The 23,498-nt window shown below is 37.8% G+C and overlaps 1 protein-coding gene across 2 annotated transcripts; it reads left to right on the top strand.

The window, feature by feature from the left end:
• The first annotated feature begins 72 nt into the window (after positions 1–72).
• Positions 73–19,177, top strand: LOC119147395 (transmembrane protein 180-like). 2 transcript variants are annotated; one of them, XM_037386343.1, is made up of 8 exons: positions 73–124; positions 3,636–3,820; positions 4,585–5,319; positions 8,255–8,409; positions 9,105–9,215; positions 9,829–9,912; positions 10,908–11,050; positions 17,654–19,177. In XM_037386343.1, the coding sequence occupies exons 2-7, from the start codon at positions 3,668–3,670 to the stop codon at positions 11,047–11,049; spliced, it is 1,380 nt and encodes a 459-aa protein (XP_037242240.1). In that variant the 5' UTR covers positions 73–124; positions 3,636–3,667; the 3' UTR covers position 11,050; positions 17,654–19,177. The 2 variants fall into 2 exon arrangements, with proteins under 2 accessions (XP_037242240.1, XP_037242241.1); XM_037386344.1 differs by lacking the exon at positions 9,105–9,215 and having other exon boundaries at positions 17,654–17,770.
• Positions 19,178–23,498: the final 4,321 nt, after the last annotated feature.

The raw sequence follows: 23,498 nt of genomic DNA, 5'->3' as shown, positions 1-23,498 counted from the left end.
AAGGAATTTTCACCAATCACAAAGCTACTTCATATCAAGCCGCCAATAAGAGCGAAGAGAGGGTTGGCCCGGGCTAATTACGCCCCGCCCCAGCAGGCGGTTGCGCAGCCTCCAGTCAGCGGAGGTGGGTCGGTGGCCGGGGAAGGGGCGGTGGTTGCCGGGGCTCGCAGGGGTTAATGGCGGGGAGCGGCTGCTGTGGGGTATTCCGGTACGGCTGCGGCAGAGCAGAGCTGGCTCAGCCCGGGGTGGGGCAGCGGACCAGGCATATGGAAGGCTGCGGCTCCTCGTCACCCTGTGTTGGGACCGCGGGGAGCGCTGAGGGAAGAGCCTGTGAGGAGGGGCTCGGCCCCCGAGCCGCGGCTCCGTACCGGTGTCACGCCCAGGTGCGGGCCGCCTTCCCGCTCCCCCGGGGGGGCCTTGCTGCGGAGCGGAGAACGCGGACCCGCCGGAGCGTGCGGCCGCTGCTGTCCCGGCTGGAAACGGCCGCCTGCGTCCCCGCGCCTGCTGGCGCTCGGGCGGCCGCCGCTCGCTCCCTCATGAGGAAGAGGGAGCCGTGTCCCCTGTCTGGCGACCTCCTGAGAAAAATCTACCATGACTTGCCCAGTTTTAGCAGGCGAACACTTCCAAACTTCCAGTCCTGCAAGTTCCCAGCCTCCTGCCTCCCAGGAGCCGCAGCCTGGCCGCGCTCGGGCAGCCATACCTGCTGCCGGTACCTCCAGTGCGCATCTCCCCTCTGCTTCAGCAGCATTCCCCCCTGGCGTTACCCCTGGGGACTGGGAAAGCCTTTATTCTTAGTTCTACCCTGTCTTAATGTGGCTCAAGTCATGGAGGAAGGATGAGGAAGGTAGTTGTGCCCAACCAGTTTGTCCAACCAGTTGTGCCCAACCAGGGTCATGTGCGTTACGCTGCAGCTCAGCACCAGGCACAGCAGAGTGTGGTGTCAGCTCGGGCACTTCAGTCAAAATTTGTTACTGTTCAGGAATCCACTTTTCTTCTTTGGACTCACGCTCTAGTTTCTTTTTGTGAGTGTCATCCAGTGCTGGGAGAAATGCAATTAATACCATCATGTGTCTGGCTGGCTTAAGCAGTCTGTTCTTTTGGCTCATCTGTATTAACACGGTTGTAACCACTCAAAATTTCTCAAACTGATCGGCCCTCTGTGAGTCACAAAATGTCAACACCTGTGCTTTTAACCAGTTCAATATAGAAGCTGGCTATTAAGAAGAGGGACGGAATACTCATGCATGATTTCATTGTAGTACAATTAAAGAGCGGGTCTTCTGGGAAAGGAAGTGTGGTACCTCAACTTCTAATTGAACCTATTTCATAAACAAGGTACAAGGCCAGATGTACCAATTAGTGTAAAGAGTTGTGTCAGATCCTGTGTATTATCATTAGTCATGGCACTAGATGCCTGTTTGCACATTGTTAGAAGGTTTTTGTTGAAGAAATCTCAAATTTCTTCTTTCTTTAAAATTTTCCAAAGCTGACAAGACCTTTGTTTTTTAAATCATGTAGGAAGGAATTGAGTCAAACATGATTTGAGAAACGACTGTTAGTTTGCTGGTAATGTTAGCGTGAAGCACGTTTATTCTTGGTACTTGTGGAATTTGGAGGAGATTCTCCTAATTCAAAGACTCATGCAGGGGGCTCCAAGGAGAAATAGAGATGAAAAGTCTTGCCTTTCCAAAAGCACTAGTATCTGCTGCATAAATCACTTCATCAAGTATATTTGTGAAGGCTTGAATGTGCGCTACTTCAAAAAAAGTGACACTTGTCAGTAACATACTTGCTGTAACAACTTTCATAGTTGGTAATACCAAACTTACTTTTTAAAAGAAATGTTTCAAATAGGCATCTTTTCAATAACTTTATTCTTCACTCGAAGTTTCTTACTAAAAGCTTGTGAAACCAAACTTGGTACAAAAATGCAAAATTTCACCACCTGAAAATGGAATTGTCTCTACAGCTATAGCTCTGTGAAAACTAAACTTGAAAATATACATCACAATGATGCTCAAGTATCTAAAAAATCAGTCATATTCTTACAAATAAATTTGCTTTAGAAAAAAGAAAACAATTCAAGTTGTCAGCTTGATTTTTTTTTTATATCTATAAAGTTATCTACTCTTTGCATCTTGTTTCATATTAGACCATCTTATATATATAGGCAAAAATGCACCCACATTTTATTTGCTCTTCAAGAGTTCATGCTTTGTGTTGAGGGGTGGAAAAACTGCCATTCCATCACCTGCCTCAGCCAGAATAGACACTTCTCCGGTCCCTACCTGATTGCAGCTTTTGCCTGGCCCTCGCCTGGTGATGGGGAAGTTGCCTTCTTCCCTCGCAGCAGCCGATCTTCATCCACTTTGTAAATCACAGGAAGATTGGAAACAGCCTTGGTTTTCGTTTCCTGTGTCTTCATGGTCCTTTTTATGAGGAGTTCAGGCAGCTGCATATAGATCTGGTTATCAAGCTGAACAAGCAGATATTTAAACTAAGTACTTTGATGGCTATTGGAAAACTGCATTTAGGATAAAATTGTTAATATGCAGAGGAGCAAAGTGTGGACTATTGACAAAAAGCAGGTTGGAAAGCTCTGGAATTAAGTGTGTTTAGTAAGGCTGGATTAGAACCTTCAAACAGATATAAAGGTGAATGAAGTCTCAGTTAAAAACAGATACGTGGGAGAAGTATTTTTGTATTAGGCTTATTAAATCAAATGTGGTCAAGGAGTAACTTTAGGTAGTCATTACTCTGCTTTTAAAAGTACAGGTTCCCTGGAGCTAGCTGGTTTCATAGGACAGTTTACACCAAACATGCTTAAGTTAATTGCTAGATAGATGGACAAAGTCAGCATCTTAAAGATCGTTGGCTGAAGATCTGCTTGATATCTTAAGGAAGTCTGTATTCTTGGGCTGAATCTGTTATTTGGACATATTTAAAATGCTGTACATGTGTTACTAGATTTTATTTACGTGCAGTCTTATACAATGAACATGTTTAAACTATTAAAAGGGGTTTTGATTGTTTTATGGTTTCTGTTCATATCTCCTTAGTTTATTAGGTGAAAGTAATGCTTCCATGGCCTGTTAAAAATTAACATTTAAAAATGCAAGGATAAAACTTGGTTTTTTTTTAAAGATATATCCATCTAAGTGCATGCTGCATTTGACATTCATAGCAATGAAATACATAAGGATATGAATTGAGTCACTTAATTCCTACACAGTCCATAATTTTAAAACTACGTAGCTAGCAAGAAAGATGTAAAATGTATGCAATTACTTTGAACTGTACACCAAGATCAGTGTTTGCAATAGCAGATATTTTATATTGAGTCTGTGCACCAGTTAGGAAAGTATTCTTTTACATTTTTGTCTACTTGTTCCATTGTTTTTTAAGTACTGATTATACTTAGAAATGTCACTGACTTTTTAATATTTTGCATCTGTTAAGTTTTGGTCTCTGTGTCTTAGAACTCAGTAAAATGTGTTTCTCATTTTAAAAAAAGGAAGTAAGAATGGGGAAGTTTTCCTCTAACAATCTGTTTCTACACCTCTGAAACAAGCAAATGTCCCATGTCATTTTAATTCAGAAAATTATTCTACTAAGTGTTGTAATTATTTTTGTAGCTTGAGGAAGAAGAGAGTTGTACCTGTGGAAGATGAAGTTCATTTTGGGAATTCATCCTAATGCACTGGCATATTCCATGACTACGTTAGGTGCTGGAATGATGAACAGTATCTTTAATTTCTACTACGTTAAGCTTTTCCTAAACCGATACAAAATTTCAGAAGTAGCATTTCATCAAGCACAGGTATTGTACAATGGATTATTGATTACCATATTGTGCTATGTCTCTGTGTAACCACAACAAAGTAATTGTTTTTACTTACTGATTACTTTCAGACGCACTGCAAATAGTTGTACAGTAAATTCATTTTAAATGTAGTTAATCCGTAAGCAACTGAAGGTACACATAAAGCACATTGTTTACAGTCTTTAGATTAAAAATGTCCAGACTTTAATGGCTGAAAAGATTTTAACCATTGATAGCTTGAAGTAATTTTCTAAACTAATCTTGCACCTCAGCTCCATAGATACATTTAACATTGGTGTTTTCCTATGGACTGTTTAAGTACCTAAATACTGCCTTTATTTTGCAAGTCATTATCCATGCGAGCAACTCTTGTCGTAAATGGTCTCCTGAAAGTAATGGGCCAGGTCATGTTTTGAATTATTTGCTGTGAGAGTAATATCAGGACTTTACACATCTGGGCTTTCATCTTGTAAGCTTCTGAGAGAGTGAAGTCTTGGAGACAGAGGTTTATTTCATGTGTAGCTGTGCACCTGCCTACTTACTCATCTTGCTTTTCAAAATTACTATAAACCTCTAAATACCTTTAAGAATTTGGTCTGGAGTCTGTTTTGACCTGAGAAGCTTTCATCTTTTTTTTTGTTCTTTGAATAGAGATTTCTTTTAAATAAATATGGTGTATATTACTTCTGTGGTTGTATAAACTCTGCAGAAAAATCACACTAATGATAAATTCTGTTGTGTTTCTTAATTGTTTGTTGCAGGTTGTATTTATGATATGGAATGCCGTTAATGATCCTCTTTTTGGGTATATTCAAGATAACTCCAAATTTGCATGCTGCTCAAGACGCCAGTTTTCAATTTTATATGGAGCTCCTTTATATGCGTTAGCCTTTTTGCTTCCTTGGTTTCCTTGGAAACATTATGAAGAAGGTGACTGGCTAAGTGGTCTTCACCTCATTGTTGCATTATGTGCTTTTGATGGTTTGCTTACATTTGTGCTTCTAGCACAGTGCGCGCTCTTTGCAGAAATTTCAACAAGACATGAAAGTAGGCTTCAGCTTATTAAATATAACCAAGTAGCAACACTAATTGGATCAACAAGCATTCTCTTTTGTGGTCTCATATCAGATAATATGGAAAATTTTGCCTGTTTTCAGGCTTTCACTGTTTTGGTCGCAGCATTAGCAACAGCTTGTATGTGTTACACAGGCAAATACAGTACTAGTCAATATGAGCAGAGGGAAATTTGCACAGAGAATGCTGATCAGGAAAACAGTGATGGAGCTCTGTCCTTGTCCTTGGTAATTTCATTGACCAAACAGATTATGACAGAGAAAAACTTTTTATTTTTTGTAACAATGAATTTCTTTCAAGTCTTCCACCTAGCCTTCTGCAACAATTTTATGATGATCTTTGCGGATAATCTTATTCCCAAGGATGTTCTTTCTTCCTTAATAAGAAGTATCATGTACGGAGCAGGCTTTATTTGTCCTCAGGTAGGCCGTTACGGTTCTTTATTTCAAAATATGAAAACATGGTGGTTTACTAGTTTTCATTAGTTTAAGGTATCCATTTACACTCTTTCTTGAAAAAACGCTGTATCTGGCATAAGCCATTGGCTGTACCAAAAAACAAATCCAGCTCACCTGTGCCCTACAAGGAGAAAGTGCCTCTGTGCACCGGCTAACCAAGCATAAGGGTAGGGTAGCAAGAATGCACAAGCAGGCAGGCTTGCAGAGTATCTGTTTACAAGAATATGAGATGTGAATATGCAAAGAGTGAATGTTTTGTATCCTACAGGGTTTATAATACCAAAGTGTAAAGGAATGAAAAACATGATCAAGATAAAAAGTTTCTAAAGCAAAACCTATAGAATTAGGATTTCTCTCCTCTTTGGTTTTGATTTGTAATAGGTGATGAAAGAATAATCTCTTATTCAGGAAGTTTCTGAGATAAACTGCACACAACAAGAGAAAAATCATTAGGTATTAAAAACATTATTGAAATATGTGGTATCTCAGTCATGGGAACCAAGCAAAAGTCTAAATAACTGCTTTTGGGGAATAATATGTTCTCATTTATTTTGTTTGCTGGTTTTGGGCAGCTACATTTACTGGGTAGAGAGAGACATACTTTCAAGACCCCAGTCAGGGTTGGGGGAGGAGTAATGAACTGGAAAAAAAAAGAGAACCTAAACAAGTAATGTGTAAGAACAAGAAAAGCAGCAAAAATGTCCCACAGAATGTAAACATACTTGTCTGTAGTGAATAAAAAAGTTTTCTTGTTCATTCCCTTCTAACTTCTTTCACTGGATCTTTTAAAACTTTCACGTTGTTTACTTATTGGATGATGAAATTCAGGATACTCAAAATCTATGTATCCTGACTTTCATCATAGGTGCTGATGATGTTCAGAATTTCTGAAAATCAGGCTGTTAAATTCATTAAATTGCAATGTTTTTCAGTAGGTAATATGTAAAAGAAGATATGTGAAAGTGCAACTGGAATTCACAGCTCAATTTCAGTTACTCCTTTAGCTTTTGCATATATAACATACAAATCCTAAACGTACCTTCTCGTTCCCCTAACTCCTAAGTATCTATCATTTCAATTTTTATCATTCCCACAGGTTTAACTTTTTTTTTTCCTGTAACTCAAACAGCTGATGAACTTTGGAAATAACTTAGAAACAACAGAAATCAGGAAAGCTTAAATAATTTTACACTTAATATACAGCAGTCACTTTTGTTGATAAAATCAGTGTGACAGTGTGAAACGAACAATCTTTCAGAAAATGCATCTGTCTCTGCTCCCCAGAGACTCTTTGTCTTGAAGGTCACTGAACCATAGAGAGTTTGCTGTGACCTTATTTTTCTCAGGTTTTGTCCCTTTGAGCTCAAGATAGAATAAGAATTCTCTGGTGGCAATGTCCTGAACTTCACTTACTGGAAAAATACCCAACCCATGTAAAATAAAGCCCCTTCTTACGAACTGTGCTTCAGTGGCCTGTACTAAACTAGATTTCAGCTTCTGTCTTATGTTCCGTTTAGTAGTGGGTGTGAAGAGTAAAACCTGCCTGCAAGGGAAACCTTGTTGCTGAAACAAACAAATTTAAATTTGTGTCATTAAGGTAGTATTTTTCTTAGAAATATGCAGTCTTAGAAACATGCACGTAACAAGGAATTTTCTAAATACAAGTACTTCCTGAGACAGGGTTATTTCTCAATTATAGGGAGACATGGTCATGGTTTTTACAATAACAGACATTACATAATCTCTTATCGTTTCTAGTGCAAACACTTTTCTGCAAAATGCCTGAGAACAAGCAGGGGGAGGAGTATGTTTTAAGTTTCTTACAACCAGATTTTTTTCTTACATCAACTTTCCAGATTTGTTTTACCTTCTTGATCATTGGTTTAAGTAGAAAACTTGAGCTTCTTTAAAATAGCATTTGCTGCAGTAATCTTTCTCTGGTTTTGTTCTTTATGTTAAGGCATTTAAATGTGGGAACAAATGTACAATGAGAATTCTCTCCTGTTCTGTTTATTTCTGTAACACAGAAAGAGAAAATGTGTATTGCTATTGTGAGTATTTTTTGTGACAGTGTTGAGGACCACATACATGTAGGTGGTGACATAGGCTCGTATAAAAAGAACATAATGCATTACAAAATGTCCTCTTTAAAGTGGAAAGCAAGGAGCAATAGAGAAGAGCTTACACTTTGTTCATACTATAATCAGCCCTTAATACCACTTTTATGAGTTTACTTGTCACTAGCTTCTTGTGTGGATTACTGCTGGTTAAGATTGGTGGAACTGAAATACACATTGTCCACTGGCATCTGCCTTCCTCTACTTGCTATTAAAGTCTCTAACTTGCTTCGATCAGCTGTCTTGGTGAACTTGCTTTATCCACTTAGAAGTCATGCTTTATTTCTATAAATGTCAGTTAAAACAGTAATATTAATGAAAAAACAATTACTGAAAATATTTTTGATCAGCAGTTAAAATTCAAATGGCAAGGTGCTTGGTTTACAGTTAACATACTGTCAACAAAATTGATATTTAAGGGCTATCAAACATAAAAATCATGAGCATTAAATAATAGATGGGCAATGTGGGAAACAGTATTTTTCTCAGGATATAGTAGTTCTCAGCTGGCAGTTTGAGTGAAAGGAGGACCATTATTACCTGGTAGAGGTAGCATAGAGTGGGCCAGTAAACAGTTCTCTTTGTTCAATTCCTATTTTTTTTATTTTTCCTATTTTTCCTTTGGATTGAACTTTTTAGAAAGGGTTGGGTTTTGTTGTGCTTTTTTTTTTTTTTCCTTTAGTGGGTAGTAAAATTTATGTCTGGTCTGTGCTTTATAACTTTAATGCTGAGATAGTGTACTGTATCTTTTCATCATATATGTGTATGTATTATCTTTTCAGTGCCTTGTTCTTCTCAGTCACGCTTCATTGAAGAAGTTTGGTTATTACAGAATCATCTTGTTTTCCTTTTACTTGGAAGGAGTAGCTGCTGCTGTCATGTTTGTTCTAGGGCCAGAACACTATTATCTGTTGGCATTTTATCTCACGACAAACATGTAAGTAAATACACTTCCCTATTCATAGATACAGCTTAAATAATTCTAATAGAATGGACACTTACTTTTCATAGTGTGAAGATTTTGCTACTGCTTTTATGGTTTTCTTTCTGTTCTACTTGTCAGAAAAGTTGAGACTCCAGTTACAACTTCTTTTTCAGCTTTCATTTTATTCTGCTTCAGCTTTTTATTTCTGCTTAAAAAGAAAAAAAGGCTTAAATATGAACAGTAATTAAGGTTTGCAGCCACATGCCTCCAGCTGCTTATTGCTTTAACATGAGATTCAAGGGAAGCAGAAGCTCTTCTCATCCACATAGACCCAGAAGATTTTGGTAGAGGAACTCTTCGGAGACTATTTGGTAGGAAAGCCCAGACGTCATTTTGTATTGCATGAATACTTGTGTGTTGCACTGCAAAACAAATATCGGTAAGTCAGGTATCAGTTAGGTAAGCAATACTCAGTGGTGCCAGGTAAGTATGATGCCAAGAAGTAGTATTTTCATGGAAGAAGTATATTGTGGTACATGGAGAACCTTATGTAAAAATAAAGACCTGTTTTTATCTGAATATTGTTATAGCAGTTCATTTTTATTTCTTTATTTTCTATTTCATTGCTTGCTTGCTTTCTACATGTTCCTTCCTACCCTCCTTTTCTTCATCTTTTTTTTTTCCCCCGTTTCCATTCTTATTTTCAGTATTTCATTCACGGGCTACTGTAACACTGTGAACAATAAATTAAATTTCATTACCTGCATACTTCAAATGATGAAGATACATGTTGATTTCCCCAGGAAAAAATGTCTAAGGTACCTAAAGAGTGTATGTTTAAAGTGCTAATTGTTCAAAGCCTCTTGTAAGTAAAAGATAATCTCAGCCAAAATTTAATACCACATAGAAATCGTAATATTTGAGTTTATGGCTTCACTTAGCAGTTTGTTAACAGCTTTCTCTGTTTGTGTTTAAATGTATGTGTATATATATAAATACATACATAGGAATGCATATACAATCTGTTTACTATTCTAATTCTCCCACTTTGAAGTTTGTCTTCCATGTAGTCTCTCCAGTAATGCTCATGTCCTTTTCAGATTTCAAGAGAAAATTTTCAGTTCCTCTTTCTTCTAAGGTGTTTCTTTTCTCCATGTCTTTTTAAATTACTGATAATCTCAAGCATGTGTTTATGACCTTTTGCGCCAGTGTCCAGGAAGAAAGGCAAACCCCTCCCCCACCTTTTAGGTTTGCATATCAATTTCTAATTCTCAATTAAGAGCAGATCTAGTAATGCTTTCAGAACTGCTGTTTAAACAGACAAATCACCATGTTTTAAAGAACATCTCAGCTTTCTGTGTTTGCAGATATGTCCATTGTGAAAGTGTATATAAGAACTATGAACTTCTTAAATATTTTGTCTTTCTTTAGGGTAATTGTACAAGCTTCATTTAGTTTGTTCAATTTGCCTTTGGCAGATATTGTTGATGCAGATTTAATAAAGCACAAGCGGAGGTATGTCAATCGTAGCTGTTTTTCTTTAAATATGCTATCTATTTGCCACGTTACTGTTTCCTAAGTTAGATTGTGTCAAAGTAAAGACAGTAACGATCTTTGATCCTTGACACAGAAGTACTTTCGGTAAAAGCAACTTAGGATAAGTAGAGATAAGAACTTGAATAAAGTTTCCTGCAGTTAACTTCAGTAGTGTAATTTAAACAGATTATTAGGTCATTTCTAGTTTTAGTTATACTACAGTATAAGCCAAGTCCTTCAGGTTTTTGTGTTTTCATTTTTGTTAGCTTCAACAGAATTATTTGTAACCATATACATCTACTGTCATGTATGGAATTTTCTGAATAAGGTCTTTCTAACATGGAAAAAGCATTTAGAAAGCTTAGCAATGCTACGTGAAGTGCAGATTTCAAAGTCTAACTGGTGCTGGTATCTCTCTGAAATAAAAATTGATAAACCTGCTGTGACGTCGCATATTACAACTCATGGATCTTTTGGATGATTATCACAGTGCAGATTAACTTTCTGTTGGTTCCATAAATATTTATGTCAGTGCAGATTCAGGTCTGGTCAGGTCACTGTATTAAAGAACTTGCCCCTCAAAGGTGAGAGCTATTGCTTTCATGAAAGAAAAAAAAAAAAAAGCCTCCTTTTTTGGTCTCATGCATGTAAAGTCTTAAGTTGTAATTAATTCTTCATGTACGTTCAGTCTTAACTTCAGTAATTACTCAGTGTGCACAAAGTCAAACTTGAATCCAAGTAAGTTCAGAATTGGGGCCAACCGATAGATATACCCCAGAGGTTTATTACCTTTCATTTCCAAAGAAATTTAAATTTCTTTGTGATAGCTGATCTGTTTGCTATAATGTATGAACTTTATAAAGCTAAGGATCATGATGTTAGCATTTGCATAGTAACAAGATTTTTATGATCACTAATTAATACACTAATAAGTTTGTGTTTGCATTCATTGGTTTTTTCCCTAAATATATTAGATCACCACTGTCCTCTATGGTTTTTGGTAACCAATGCTTTATTACCAAGCCTGCCCAATCTTTGGCTCCAATGCTTGTGGTTACAATACTAAATCAATTTGGATATGAGAACCTGAATAATGAAGTGCTCGACCTGATCTGAGGTGAGTTCAAAAGGGAGTACTTTAAATCATATAAATTAACATGAAATAATCGTGTCATCTAAAAAGCAAATTAATCTGCAATAGTTTGCATCACGGCCCTTCAAAATATGAGTGCTTTAAAAATATTTTCCAGTTGGTTTATGTCTGGAAATAGAAATGGTTTTTAAAGAATAAATCATTTATTGAACAATTCGCAAGGATTTCTACCTAATTTTGAAAAACAAGGGATTTATTTCACTAGTTAACCATCTCCTGTTCTATTGCAAAAAAGAAAAAAAAGTTTGAGAACACCTAATTCCTCTTACTACAATACATGTTGTCCTGACTCCTGTGTTTTGATTTGTAAACCTGCTTCCTTAAAATGTATAATCCTAATAGGCTTGCGTTTAAGATACATTTTTGTTTGAGAGACAGCAGTATAATCACTGAGGGAGGGAATTTGCCTCAAGTAGGAGTATAATTTTGGCTTCAATGCTACTTACCATTCTAATGGTAATGATTTCACTGCAGTCCCTGGAGACCTTAATACACAGCATAAAGCTGTGGTTGCTAGTTAGCACATTGGAAATGCATGGGCTTTTATAAAAACAAATTAACAGGGACTCAGTACACTGAAAGGGTCATAGGCTGTTTATTTATGACCAACAAGAGGAAGTGGCAACATGAGGAATAACTGAAGTCAGGACTAAAAGGTAAAAATTAGTCCTGATCACGATTTGCTTGAGAGAACAACATGAATATTCTGAGAACTATATAGCTCTCCTAAATTTTGAGTGGAAACCTTAAAAAGTACATAGAATACAATTGTATATGAACTTTTGTGGAGACAGGAAAGGACTGGTATATGTCACCTAATGCTAGAGGAATGTTGCATATTTGAGGAATTTTCTAAAAAAAATGTACGAGGAAAAGCGTGACATAAAAGGACAACAGGTGGTCTTCAGAAAAGCATCCTGACACAAGCAAAGAAGGCTTAACTTTGAGGATGTGTGTGAGAACAGTTAATTCTATTTTAATACATTCTGTAGATAGCCAGCCAATGAGATGATGTGAAGAGGACGTGAACCTCATTATAATGTCAGATAAGATGAGTGATTTTTGCAGAGGAGTAGTAGGTTGAACTGGATGTGGATATGAGAGGGCTGAATATATTCATCTTGATGATTCAGAGAAATTAAGATTTGAATTCTGATCCCTTTTGATCAAAGAAATGATCCTTTTCTGGATGGATTTTAAATCACAGTAGTTATAAATCTCTTCCCCACACACCCCCCCACCCACACCCCCAGTAAGTAGCCTCTGGACTATAGCAACAATAAATTTCTGAATATAGAGTTGTAATACTTTGAATGCTTAATCTCTAAAACCTATATTTCCACTTGAGTCACACTGCGATTTGATCTACTTCACTAGGACAGGGAACAACATAAAGTACAAAGCTGAGATCAGTTAATCAAAGAGCACCTGAAATATACTACATATTTCTCTTGCCCATCTCTTCAAAATAATTTCTTAATATAAAGCAGTCTGCATGTGGTTTTTGTATATGTATGTGTGAATGTGCATGTCCTTCACTTGCAAATGGACTGCAGCATGGACATACAGTCCACAAGACCAGACTACTCAAGATTGTTTCTAGGGAATCAGTTTGCCCATGGCAATGTACTCAGACCATTGACTGAGCTAAAATTACTTATACATATTAAAACCTTATCAGCTGATCTCAGATTTCAGCCATAGGCAGACAGCTAAAATATACTTGTCTCAGGACAAAGTTGTTGGAGGACAAACAGAAACTGAATATAGGAGATTGCTTAAAATATGTTCAAACTGTTTGGGAAAAAAAAAAAAGAATTTCACATATGTGAATTATATGTAATGAAGTGTTATGACCCATGTCAATACAATCTCAGCTGTGTCCTTCCTTTTTCTCCAAAGCTGGCAATATCACGTGTTCTGGAAAGTGTTTACTTTATTAGGTGTAGTGGTAGTGAATTATGAAGATAGCACAGAGGACCTTTATTTTGCATTAACAAAATGTTTGGACCCTGAATAAACGTGTCTGAAGCGTTTCCAGCAATGTTGTTTACTGGGAGAAGATGCAGTCAAAGCCCATAAACTATTTGCTGAATTCTAAATAACTTATTTTTTCTTAAATTGAAAACTAAGCCATAGCAATAATGATGGAGCAGCTAATCCTGGAAACCATTTCCAGGCACATTAAGGACAATAAAATAATCAGTAGTAGTCAGCATAACTTCAAGGGGAAGTCACGCTTGACCAACTTGATAAACTTCTACAATGAAATGTCTAACCTGGTAGATAAAGGAAGGGCTGTGGATATTGTCTACCTGGACTTCAGTACAGCTGTTGACACTGCTTCCCATAAGATCTTCATAGGAAACCTTTGGTACAGGGGCTGGATGAGTGTACAGTGAGATGGGTTGAAAGCTGGCTGAATGGCTGGGCCCAGAGAGTGGTGACCAGTGGTAAGTCTAGTTGAGGCCCGTGACTAGTAGTGTACCCTAGGGGTCTGTGCTGGCTCCAGTCCTGTTTAACATCTTCATTAATGATGTGGATGACAGGGCAGGATGTTTGGTGGTGACACAGAGCTGGGAGGTGTGGCTGCTGATAATGTCAGAGGGTCATGCTGCCAGCCCGAGGAATCTTGACAGGCTGGAGAAATGGGCTGACAGGAGCCTCATGGTTCAACAAGGAGAAGTACAAAGTCCTGCAGCTGGGGAGGAACAGCTCCGTGCACCAGTATATACGGGGGGGCACCCAGCTGAAAAACAGCTTGACAGAAAAGGACCTGGGGGTCCTGGTAAGCACCACACTGAACGTGAGCCAGCAATATGCTCTTGTGGCAAAGAAGGCAAAAGGTATCTTGAGCTGCATTAGACAAAGTATTGCCAGCAGATCAAAGGAGGTGAGCCTTCCCCTCTGCTCAGCGCTGGTCCAGCCCACAGGGGAAGGGTATGTCTTTTTTTCCCCTTCTTCATTTATGTTATACATTCAATGGCATTTTATTAATAGCATATTGCCTTCAGAATGGGCTTCACAGATATTCTGTCTTTGGTGCTCATTTTACATTGTATCAAAAAAAATGATCTATCAAAAGCTATCTGCTGTGACAAATCATATATCTTCTGATTCTTATGCCTCCAGCAAAATTCTGTAAGATGACACTTCACCTGTACCTCCTCATTGTTCCAGTGATTACATTTTGGTTCTTCAGCTATGTGATATTATGACTCCTTGACATCCTCCGTGATCAGGATATTTCATTAGAGTACCAAAACTCCGTTAAGAGTACCAACCAACTATAAGTTGCCAGATTTTAAGCTTTGCCTGTCTTTCTTGCCATCATGCGGTTGAGTAATTCACACATATATTCCCTGCCTCAGTAAAGCCTACATTTCCGAGCAGCTTATTAGGGCAACTGGCATGTTACGAGTGAAATTCTTTCCCAGAAGACCTTTTGAGACAATAATGCATCTTTGTCTTGGTGGCTTCTGTTACACTTGTATTCTGCAGACGCTCAAGCTGGTAAGATGCTGGTGAGGTTTTATACAGAGGGTAAAATTCTAGAAGAAAGGAAAATTTAGTCCCCTCTTTCTTTCATCTGTGAGGTATCATAGCACCTCCAGGTGGATGCTTAAGATTCATCAGAAATGAGAAAATGCTTATGAATGGTGATCCCAGTACTGTATTAGACCAGGCATTCCAAAGACCTAGCCTGTCTGTCTTTTCCTCTGTATTGAAGCCCTTGAACTGACCGTTAACATCATCAGCTGTTTACTTACCAGTACCAGTATTTACTTCTGCCTCAACGTGACTTCTTAGTCACAGTGATGCCTTCTTTCTTAGGAGCAATCTGGGTTCTCCTGGTTTTGCCTCTGGTATCCTAACTCTGAAGTGTGACATTTGCTGTGAATAGTGTATCTCTTTTCCAGAAGTTGTTTTTGCTTTTTGGTGTAACCTTTTTCACACGTGATGTTGGACTGTATATTGTACACAATTCTGTATGTGTCACACAGGATTCTGTATGCATTAATATACACATTATACCACATTCTTAGGGAATGTGGTCACTACACATCAGTTAAGCATTTTGCAGTTAATACTAGCTTAAGTATTTTTGAATATCCTTAAAATTTGAGCAATAGCTTGCAGAATGGATGGACCTGGTTTGGTTTTTTTCCTTTTGGTCTGTCATCACAGCAAAGCATTACCTGCCTCATATGGCTTGGGTTTTTTGGTGGTTTTTTGGTGGGATTTTTTTTTTTTTGGGGTGGTGGTGGTGGGGTTTTTTTGTTTGTTTTGGTTGCTTGCTTGCTTTGCTTTGCTTTGCTTTTTTTTTTTTTTTTTTTGCTCTTTGGTTTGGGGTATTTTAGTTTGGGGTTTGAATTTCTTTTTTTTTTTTTTTTCCTGTAGAAAAGATACCTAGTTTAAAATCTCCCTCTTCTGGAGAGCCACTGCAACTACAGCTAACTTCCCTTGAAGGTGTGCTCCGAATTAGTTCTTCAGAATGAAGCTTTTTTACAGTAACTTTACTTATTGGAGGCACCTCAAACTGTTAATGCTTTCGTACTGAATTACTGGACTACATCACATTCTATTCAGAGTGATATTAGGGCTGTTTAGTGAAAGATTCTATGTTTTATTCCTGCATATGCAAAAAATGTAGACATGGAAATTTCTGAAGTTACTGGTCCAGCTGTTACTAGGATAAAATCTGAGCTCTGCTCTTCATTTGTCCTAGTCCCTTAATGAAATATTTTCCTATTCCTTGTTCTGTGTACTATAGATATTTTTCATAATTCCTGGAGTAACTTAAGGTCTTACAGTACAATAAGTAATACTATTTTCTTAAACCAATACTGTTCCAGTGAGACCAAATCAGGATTGCACAGGTATGAGTGATTTGGTAATGTTCTTTCTTTTTTTTTTGTCCTTCCTGAGGTCCATGTATAAAGACAGAATAATTTTAGTACTGAAAACTGCAGTCCTCTTTAGTGTGCAGAACAAGCCAAGCACAGCCCCAGCATCCTGTTAACTGTGTCTTAGTCCTGTTTTCATCTTCAGATAGGTAATTTGTCTGTGGCCTCTCTGCTGAGTACAGTTAACTGTTGGCAGTTGTGATGTTGGTGTACATGATGGGAGCCTTTGTTTACTTGTAGGTGGACTGAAAATGCAATTGAATGCAGGCCAGTAAACAACATCCAAATAGTAAATTATTGTCACTGCCAATAAACATTGGCTATGGACCAGTGACCTGCTAGTGAATACCTCCAGTCTTAAATGCCATCGCCCAAGTGGTTAAGTAATTCACTTGTAACCCTCTGTTTTTTTGTTTCCTTTAGTAGCATTAGCATGACTCCAGATAAATTGTGATCGTTGTGTGAGTGTGTCTGCTAAGGAATAAATCTAGGCTGCTTTGGAGGTTGCAAGCACTGTTTCTGTTTAATGCAGGGAGATAGGAATTGATTCTTTTATGATTCAGAGAAACTCTTAGGTTTTGTTCGAAAGCCTGCTCAAGTTTTCTTCACAGGTTTCAGGTTTTTTGGATCATGTCTGTAGCTTTTTCGTGAGTCTCCTGTCTTGTCCCTGAATGCTAAGGGAAAAAAGTAGAAAATAACATAAACTGCCCCATGGAGAGAAAGTTCATTTGGGGTCTGTTTCTCAGCTTGAGTTGACTTTCCTAATATTTAAGTAATTAGAATGCAAGAATTAACAGAATGCCAGTAGATAATGATTCTAGCTACTAGATGAATGCCTAAATGTATGCTTTGAGTTGTCAGAAAACATACTGTTTGTAAAAGGGAACTCATTCAACTCCTTATTTTATATTTTCTTTTTTGGTTCATATTTGTTGATGTTTTTACCTCTTATTCCATAGAGAAGATTTAGATGAGGAAATACCATGCATCCATGAGAATAAATGAGAATGACTGTTAATTTCACGTGTATTCTTTTTATAGTTTATATTATCTTGTAATAATTCATTTTAAACCAAATGCTACTTTTAAACAGCCCTTTACACCATACCTGAATTTATGCATTAATCACGACTTCCATCTAGCAGCAATAACAACAGACTATGGTGATTGCTAATAGCACAGATTATAACTTCATAAAATATTTTTTAATTAAAATGTTTGCTTCCATTTTCTGCTTTTCTTTCACTTCCTAATTTTTCAATCTTACTAAAGCTCTGTTCTAAAATTGGATTATATTACTTAAATTGATTTCTATATTATGTAATACAGATGGGTACTAAAGCAGTGAACAGGATTTCTTAGGTTGCTTACAGTGTATTAAAATTAACTCGAGTGCTAATTTTCTAATTTCCTCTCAGCTATTACGAAAGGAGCAAACAACAAAATACATATTTGTATGTAGAATTAGAAAATACGATTGAAGTACATCTGATATCTGAGATATTTATATTTCTTTTAATTATAATTGATTGGACACAGTAACATGTATATGCTGTATATATGTATACAATGTGAATGCTTTAAAAATAATTTGTTGTGAATTGACCGTGAAAGTTAATTTTCCTCTTCTTGAAAGCTGTTTTTCCCTCTTCTTCCCCAGTTTGTTTTTAGGTCTTCATGATGCCATGTTCTATTTGATCTGTCTGGTTCCACTTTGCATTGCAGTCATACAAATCCTGACGTGGACTCCCTTTTCAATCCAGAATAGTCATATGACAGCTGCGCACTAAATATGTAACTGTTGGTCAGTCAATTTTCTGCTGAACTGTACCACAAAAGAGTTTGTATGTTTTAAATGTGAAAAAGCAAGATCACATTAAATGGACTATTAGGCCAAACACAGTCTGAGCCATTTTGATAAAGTTTCATCCTTCAGTCTATATAGACTATAATGAAGATCACATTCAGCCTTATTGCTGAGCCTGCACAGTTTTTTTCTAGTGTCATTTACCTGTAATGGCTTTATCCTTAATTACTAAATAAAGTCTTTTCTGGTATATACTGGTCACTGTTAACTCATTTTAAGAATGGATATGGCAGAAAGGAGTCCCAACCCAGCACCTGGAATTCAAGGGAACTGTATTCTCTTAAGCTTACTGAAAGATGGTGGATTAATTTTGCCATACTGCTAAAATGGCAGATCTCTGAAGTTAATCTGGAAGAGCCTGGTGGATATCCCTCATGGATAGCAGGGAGATGAAGAGAAAAACATAAACAGTATCTAGCTGACCGATATCAAGACAAATCTGACAGCTACCACAGGAAGAGCCAAGAGTAATTAACTACGCTGTAAAAGTCTGCATAAAGCTAAAGAAGAAAAAGATTAAAATGCTGTTCAATGAAATGTTGCTGGATATGGAAAAGCCCCGTATGTCCTCACTGGCTTCCTGAATATCTGTGGTTGGTGGTAGGTAGATCAGTTTTCTGGCTTTAAATGGGAAAATTATTCTGAAGGTATCATATTGTTAGTACTTCGTACCGAATGTCATTGTGGTAAGAAAAATATTAGCATATGGATGTAGTAGTGTTCAGTTAGTTGGACAGATCTAAGCACACATATTGAATCTACCCACTTGGTAGTGTTATGTTGGCAAACTCATTTGATGTGCTGCCAGTTGAAGTTAATTTCTGATTAATCAAGATGAAATTAGTTAAATTCTGATTAATTCTTATCAAAATCTTTTCAGTTAAGCTTTTAAATGAATCCTGTGATTTTTATAAATTAAAGGGTTTTTGACAAAATTTCAGAAACCTCGAATCCTCTCTTCATTTCACATATGTTGTATGATAATATTAGCATGTTTGTAGTACTCCTGTTTAATAGTCTTTTTCCTCCAGTATATCCAGTGTGTAATTGTGTAATTGCTTAAGTATAATATAATCACTTCATTTTTATTCTTTGTTTTGCCTGGACAAACATAATTTTAGAAGCACCTCTCTTACAGGGTGCCAGTCACTTGGAAGTACAAGAAGATGCATTGTAGGTATCCTGATACTAAGGCTTTACATGTACTGTGAGAGGTAACTTGGAAAAGAAAGGAGTGTAAGAAGTTGCCTTGCATTTTGCATTTAATGAAGAGGTTTGAGATTTGAAATACCAGTGTTGAAAAACATAGGTTTTTTGTGCCTCAGTTTTTACATTTGCAGAGCAGAAACATTGTTTCCTTGCTTTTTTGAAGGGCAAAGTGCTTTCAAAGTGATGAGTGAAAAAGTAGGATAGTATTGTTAAATATTTAGAAATCCAAATGAGCTCTTTGATAGGAATATGAAGATTTATGTTAAAATGTAAGAAGCCAGAAGTGTGATGAAGTTTTAAGCTGCATTATCTGTTTTTTATCTCTGTCTTGTCAGAGATACCATTATTCATTTGCACTGTACATGCTAACAGCATTATGTACACATACTAGTGTCACTTGTATTTACATACCCAAAGAAATATTTACACAAATACCAGAGCAGATACGGACTGTGTGTTTAGATTCTGAATTTTAAAAGACTTACTGCATTGTATGTATGAAAGGCAGAAGGAGCAAAAGCCAAAGGACAAAAATCTGAAGAAATTTAAGTTAATGTGATCTTTGGTTCATTATATGAAACGGTCTTCTCCTTGACAATTCCTTTAAAATGGTAATAAATAAAATAATTTTCTTTTTCTTTACTGTTTCTGTTATTTCCTAAATCTCCTATGTTCATCCTATCCTCATAGAATATGTATTTTGATAGATGAAAATGTTATTGTTCCACAAATAGGGTTTCTTAGATGACTGTTTGTTACTTAGTTCTAACATTAAGTTGTACAACTGGGAGAGTACTGTGCTATACAACAGGAAAGCTAATAAGTGGTTTTACGAGTCCAAATTGTATCAAGAATTCTTTGCAATGATCAGGATTATTTTTTCTGAAAAATGTTTGGTAAAGATACCATTTTATTTGCTGAAATTAGAAAGGAGTAAGGGGTGATATGACTGAAGGCAGTTTGAATAGCCACTATAAACTGCTGCATCTTTAGAATTAAGACAGGAAAAGTAAATTTTCAAAGTTTTCTAAGCAAGACAGCCTTCAGATACAAGAGGTTAACTGTGTAGAATAAGCTAGTTTAGAAAACTGATCTGAGAAATACAAATTATTTAATAGGTAAAATATTAATAATTTTGCAAATTTATTATTTATTTTTCTCTCATTTGTGTGTCCTATTTCTTTGGCTCTCAGGGCAGGAAAAAAAGTGTCTTTCATTGCACCAGTAGCCATTCCAAAAGAGGACTGGAAAACTGCTTTAAATTCAGGTGGTGGTCTTAATTAGAAGAATAGAAGGTTGGCGGTATGTTATGATTGACATCACTTTTTCTCCATTCCTCTGTCACCTACTAAACTTTGTTATCCTCTGCTAAACCTACATGATTGGTTTTGGCCATGAATCAAGTAAAGGATGATCAAAGGCAAAAGTTCAGTGTCTAGCAACAGCTGGTTTGTCTGCTTTCTCTCCTTATTAGCTAATAGTATTTGAGCTTTAAGTCCTGCTGTTGGAAAAATGCCCCAATTTAATCTTGATAATTTCAATGTCTAAAACAGTCTTATAACTGAAAAAGAGGATTTAAGTGTGTATAATATAAAATACGAAATGCTGTGATAACTTCACAGAATGAGAAATTTGATGCTTGAATCCCATTCTTAGAGTTTCTCTATAAATTCTGAGCATTTGGATTTTAACACACTGAATGAATTTTATATATTGAAAATCAATAGGTAAAAGTGTCTACTAGATTTAAAAGGATGTAATCCAATAGACCTTAAAGAATGTTAGTTTAATATAATAGTAATGTATCATTAGAGTGAAAACATTGAATAAACTACAACAAAGTATATTTAATTTTAGAGTAGGAAAAAATGAAATTTATGTTTTATGGAGCTTACAGGCCTGCCTCTGTTGTACAACATGACCTTTCCAGTCTCCTGCTGTGCTTATTTTGGAACTGCTCAGTAATTCATGAATATACTATGTTGACATGGCTAGTAGGATGTTTACATTTGAATAGGGTTGTAAACTTAATGGGTGCTGTCAGGAAAGACAAGCAGGAAGGGAAGGAACAGTTAAGATAAGCCACATCTCCACGAATACTTCTGAGCTCTTGTAGAATTAAGCCAGCTCAGGGAAAAGCTCAGTGGTACATGCAGCCAAAAGAATTCTAGCTGGTTTTGTAAAAGAACATACAACTGAGGGGAAGTTGTCTTAGAGTGCTGGATAGACCCACAAGCTGGGCTTCCAGGGTTGCCTTTGGGGGAGAGGATTTTAGATCACAGGCTCCCAGAAGGTCAGGGGTGGAAGGGACCTCTGGGGATCATCCAGCCCAGCCCCCGCCACAGCAGGGTCGCCTGGGGCAGGTCACACAGAGCCACATCCAGGCGGGTTCTGAACGTCTCCAGAGGAGGAGACAGCGCAGCCTCTGCGGGCAGCCTGTGCCCGTGCTCCGGCACCCTCCAGGGAAAGGAGTTCTGCCTCGTGTTCAGGTGGAGCTTCCAGTGCCGCACCTTGTGCCCGTTGCCCCTTGTCCTGCCGCTGGGCACCACTGAAAAGAGCCCGGCCCTGTCCTCTTAGCACCTGCCCTTAAGGTGTTTGTAGACCTTGAGAAGCTCCCCTCAGCCTTCCCTGCTCCGGGCTGAACAGGCCCAGCTCTCTCAGCCTCCCCTCACAGGGGAGATGCTCCGGGACCCCATCACCTCCGCAGCCCCCGCTGGCCCCTCTCCAGCGGCTCCCTGTCTCTCCTGACCTGGGGAGCCCAGCACCGGACACCGCACTCCAGACGCGGCCTCACCAGGGCAGAGCAGAGGGGGGGGATCCCCTCCCCCGTCCTGCTGGCCACGCTCCTCCTCGTGCACCCTGGGACACCACTGGCCTTCTGGGCCACACGGGCACGCTGCTGGCCCATGGGCAACGTGCTGCCCACCAGCACTGCCAGGCCCTTCTCCGCAGAGCTGCCCCCAGCAGCTCAGCCCCAGCCTGCGCTGGCTGGTGTGTGGGATGGTTCCTCCCTTACCTATCTATCTAGATTTGTTTAGCTTGAAGACCTCTTTCTAGTAATCACTTTCTTACTAGAAGGGAAAGTTGTTTTATCGCTGTACTTGATTGGGAATATTGCAGATTTACATCTTAGAATACATGAGGCTGTGCAGCCAGCCCTGTCACTGCAAGTTCTGCTCCAGAAGACCAGGCTCCATGTGATCCTCACAAAGCAAAGGCAGGCTGTGTTAAAACCTTTGGGCATGTTTTGGACCTTTTGGACTCTAGGTAGCCAATCGATTATAGAAATTTTCCATCAAGAGAAAGAAGAAACACTATATAAATTGTTGAGGAGAAAGTAGAAAAAGAGTGATTCCTTTTTTTCTGGAAATCCTCTCCCAGCACACTAATTGCTTTGAGTGATGTATACATACACTTACAAAAAATATAGTTTTCTGAGGTTGTCCAGCAATTGGTTACAATTCCACCAACCTATATGCAAATGACAATACATCAAAATTATTACCCAAATATGCATGGATAGTGCGTTCTTTATAGCCTGTCAAGAAAAATATGCTTAGTATACAACTACTGCAGCAAAATATTAATGACAAATATAACACTGGGTAGGAATTTTGAAAAAAATTATTAAAACATACTCAGGTTGTATACTAACAATACAAAGACAAAAACTAGTGTATTTCTTAATTTATTTGGTATGCAATTCTTTATCTGTATTTTACACATGATGAAATTTAGATATGTTTTCCTGTGAACAACATGTAACTAACCTGAAGCAATTTTATTTATTGGTTTACACATCGTGAGCAGATGTCTGTTTAAAAAGCAGCAAATTTAGCTTTTGTCATTTTGGATTTTGATTATAAAGTTGTTTTATTCCTGGAGGGAAAAAATAAGCTAATCTGTCTTTACAAACAAGAACATACATAGAAAGGAGAGTCCTAATCCAAAGCCAAATAAAAAGAAATAGACCAAAAAGGCATCTTAGCCCATCTAGCTATTGGAGGAAAAAAAAATCTTTGTGTGGAAAACTGTCTAAAGCTCTCATGTCAAAAACTTTCCTCAAGGATATTAAACATCAGTGAAAATGAACTGAACAGAAAAATCCTCTGGCAATATTTTGTTGTTGCCCTGGTTTTGCTGATTTCCCAGAATAAGCAAGGTTGGATGTGATCAGTGCTTGTTCAAAGGATCTTCCAAGTAGAAGCCATGATCCCACGGTGGCCTGACTTCCAGTGTCATCCTTACCAGGAAAGTAAGAGATGAGATTCCAGCCTTTCAAATCTGATCTAAAGGAAGGATATGGATTGCTTGTGGTTGTTAAGAAACATTTTCCTGAGATTAGAGATGATAACACTGATGCCATACTCTGCTGGAATTTGATTAATGAGATCGGCTTTGTCTAGATTTTCTTTCAGTTCCAGTGGTA

The sequence above is a fragment of the Falco rusticolus genome, chromosome 4 (genome assembly GCF_015220075.1).
Source record: "Falco rusticolus isolate bFalRus1 chromosome 4, bFalRus1.pri, whole genome shotgun sequence".
Classification (NCBI taxonomy): Eukaryota; Metazoa; Chordata; class Aves; order Falconiformes; family Falconidae; genus Falco; species Falco rusticolus.
This window is presented reverse-complemented; position numbering and strand designations above follow the sequence as displayed.

What these genes read in the sequence shown, in the direction of transcription:
- LOC119147395 (XM_037386343.1), top strand. Translation starts at nt 3,668, where the DNA reads ATGAAGTTCATTTTGGGAATTCATCCTAATGCACTGGCATATTCCATG. An exon ending in TTTTATCTCACGACAAACAT is followed by an intron (nt 8,410 to 9,104) that starts GTAAGTAAATAC and finishes TCTTATTTTCAG; the next exon opens with TATTTCATTCACGGGCTACT. An exon ending in CCCAGGAAAAAATGTCTAAG is followed by an intron (nt 9,216 to 9,828) that starts GTACCTAAAGAG and finishes GTCTTTCTTTAG; the next exon opens with GGTAATTGTACAAGCTTCAT.